Below are 1,800 nucleotides of genomic sequence, written 5' to 3' on the forward strand. Positions count from 1 at the left end.
GTGAGACTCTGTCTCAAAAAAATAAAAGGAAACTTCCTGCCCAACTTCCTGTCCTTCTTCACAATCTCCAGGACTTGTGAAACCTGGAGCAAGGAAGCTGGCCATGAGAGTCAGGTTGTTCCACCTTCCAGGTGAGCCTCCTTGTAGCAACATTATTCTCAGTGAGACTGAACAGCCCAGTGGTACAGGGCATGGCTCTGACACCTGGCGGCCTGGGTTCAAATCCCAGCTTCTACACTTACTAATTATGACACCTGGAGCAAGTTACCTCACCTCTCATGGCAGATTATATTACATCTACTTCATCATGTTAGTGAGAACATGAGTGAGATGCTGCATGGAATGCCCTGGGCATAGAGCGAGTGCTTAACAGTTGTTAAGTCATTGTTATTGTTGTTGTTATTGTTGTTGTATAAAGCCCATACTGAGATTGGAGGGAGCTATGGAAGGAGTAACAGGGCCCTTTCCTCAATGGGAGTGTAGTCTAAGGGGAGGTTGACAAATGCTCCTCAAAACATCATATGAGAACATGGACAGTAAGAAGAAATCCTCAGGCCATAGTTAGTCACAGGTACACAGCCCAAGGAAGAAAATACAGGTAGCTTGGCCATGTCACTAAGCCTTTGACTTTGATTCTCTTGGGGCCTCAGTTTCTCCATCTATAAAATTAGCCCTTTGGATGTTGTCCATTATAGTAACTGTGAACTCCATTTGGCTATTTAAAATTAAATTAACTAAAATCTAATAAAATTGAAAATTTAGTTCTTCAGTTACACAAGCCATATTTCAAGTGCTCAGTAGCCACATGTGGCTAGAGGCTACTATATATGACACTGCAGAATAAAACTTTTTCTCATTAGTACTATAACATAAAAAAAGACCAAAAAAAAGTAAAAAAAAAAAAAAAGACATTTATCTCATTATAGGAAGTTCTATTGGATAGCACTGGACTTGAATAATCTTAATGATTCCTTTTAACATTCTTTGAGGGTGGGAATGATTGAAATGATACACACTAGGTGGGGCAAGTTTGGGATCTAAAGGCTGGGAATGGGTGCCATCTGAAAGGCAGGACTCTGGATGGAGTGGGAGGAAGGATGGTCTGTAGGTGTGCTGGGATGCTCCCATTCAGAGCTTCTCACCTAGTGTTCCCCTATCCACACTCCAGGCAAACTGCGGCATGTGCTGAGCATGGATGGCTTCCTCAGCTACCTCTGCTCTAAGGATGGAGACATCTTCAACCCAGCCTGCCTCCCCATCTATCAGGATATGACTCAACCCCTGAACCACTACTTCATCTGCTCCTCTCATAACACCTACCTAGTGGGGGACCAGCTTTGTGGCCAGAGCAGCGTCGAGGGATATATACGGTGCAGTGGTGGTAGAGAAGGGGTCCAACTCATGAGAGGGACCGTGTAGAAAAGTGAGGGGAGCTGTCAGTGTCTAACAGATTGGGACAGTGTTGTGGGGGTTTAGGGGCTGAGGAGCCCTGGATACCAGAGACACTTGGCAGAGATATTGAAGATTGGTGGGAGAATGGTAATGAAACCCTATGGGTAAATGGAACTTCTCTTTCACAAGCTATGAAACTCTCCTGGAACTCAGAGGCCCTCACAGATTTATATTTAACAAATAAATAAACAGATTGTTAAATGGAAGGCAATAGAGAATAGGAGTTAAAAATATAGGTTCTGGGCTGGGCGTGGTGGCTCACGCCTGTAATCCCAGCACTTTGGGAGACTGAGGTGGGCGGATCACGAGGTCAGGAGATCGAGACCATCCTGGCTAACATAGTGAAAC

The 1,800-nt window shown here is 44.4% G+C and overlaps 1 protein-coding gene across 1 annotated transcript in view; it reads left to right on the forward strand.

The window, feature by feature from the left end:
• Nucleotides 1-1,800, forward strand: part of PLCD4 (phospholipase C, delta 4) — a 30,129-nt gene that overhangs the window by 18,495 nt on the left and 9,834 nt on the right. The window contains exon 7 of the mRNA XM_011964600.1: nt 1,169-1,370. Coding sequence (XP_011819990.1) covers nt 1,169-1,370 — 202 coding nt within the window. The remainder of the gene's footprint in view (nt 1-1,168; nt 1,371-1,800) is intronic.

Source organism: Mandrillus leucophaeus, unplaced genomic scaffold, assembly GCF_000951045.1.
Source record: "Mandrillus leucophaeus isolate KB7577 unplaced genomic scaffold, Mleu.le_1.0 Scaffold70, whole genome shotgun sequence".
NCBI lineage: Eukaryota > Metazoa > Chordata > Mammalia > Primates > Cercopithecidae > Mandrillus > Mandrillus leucophaeus.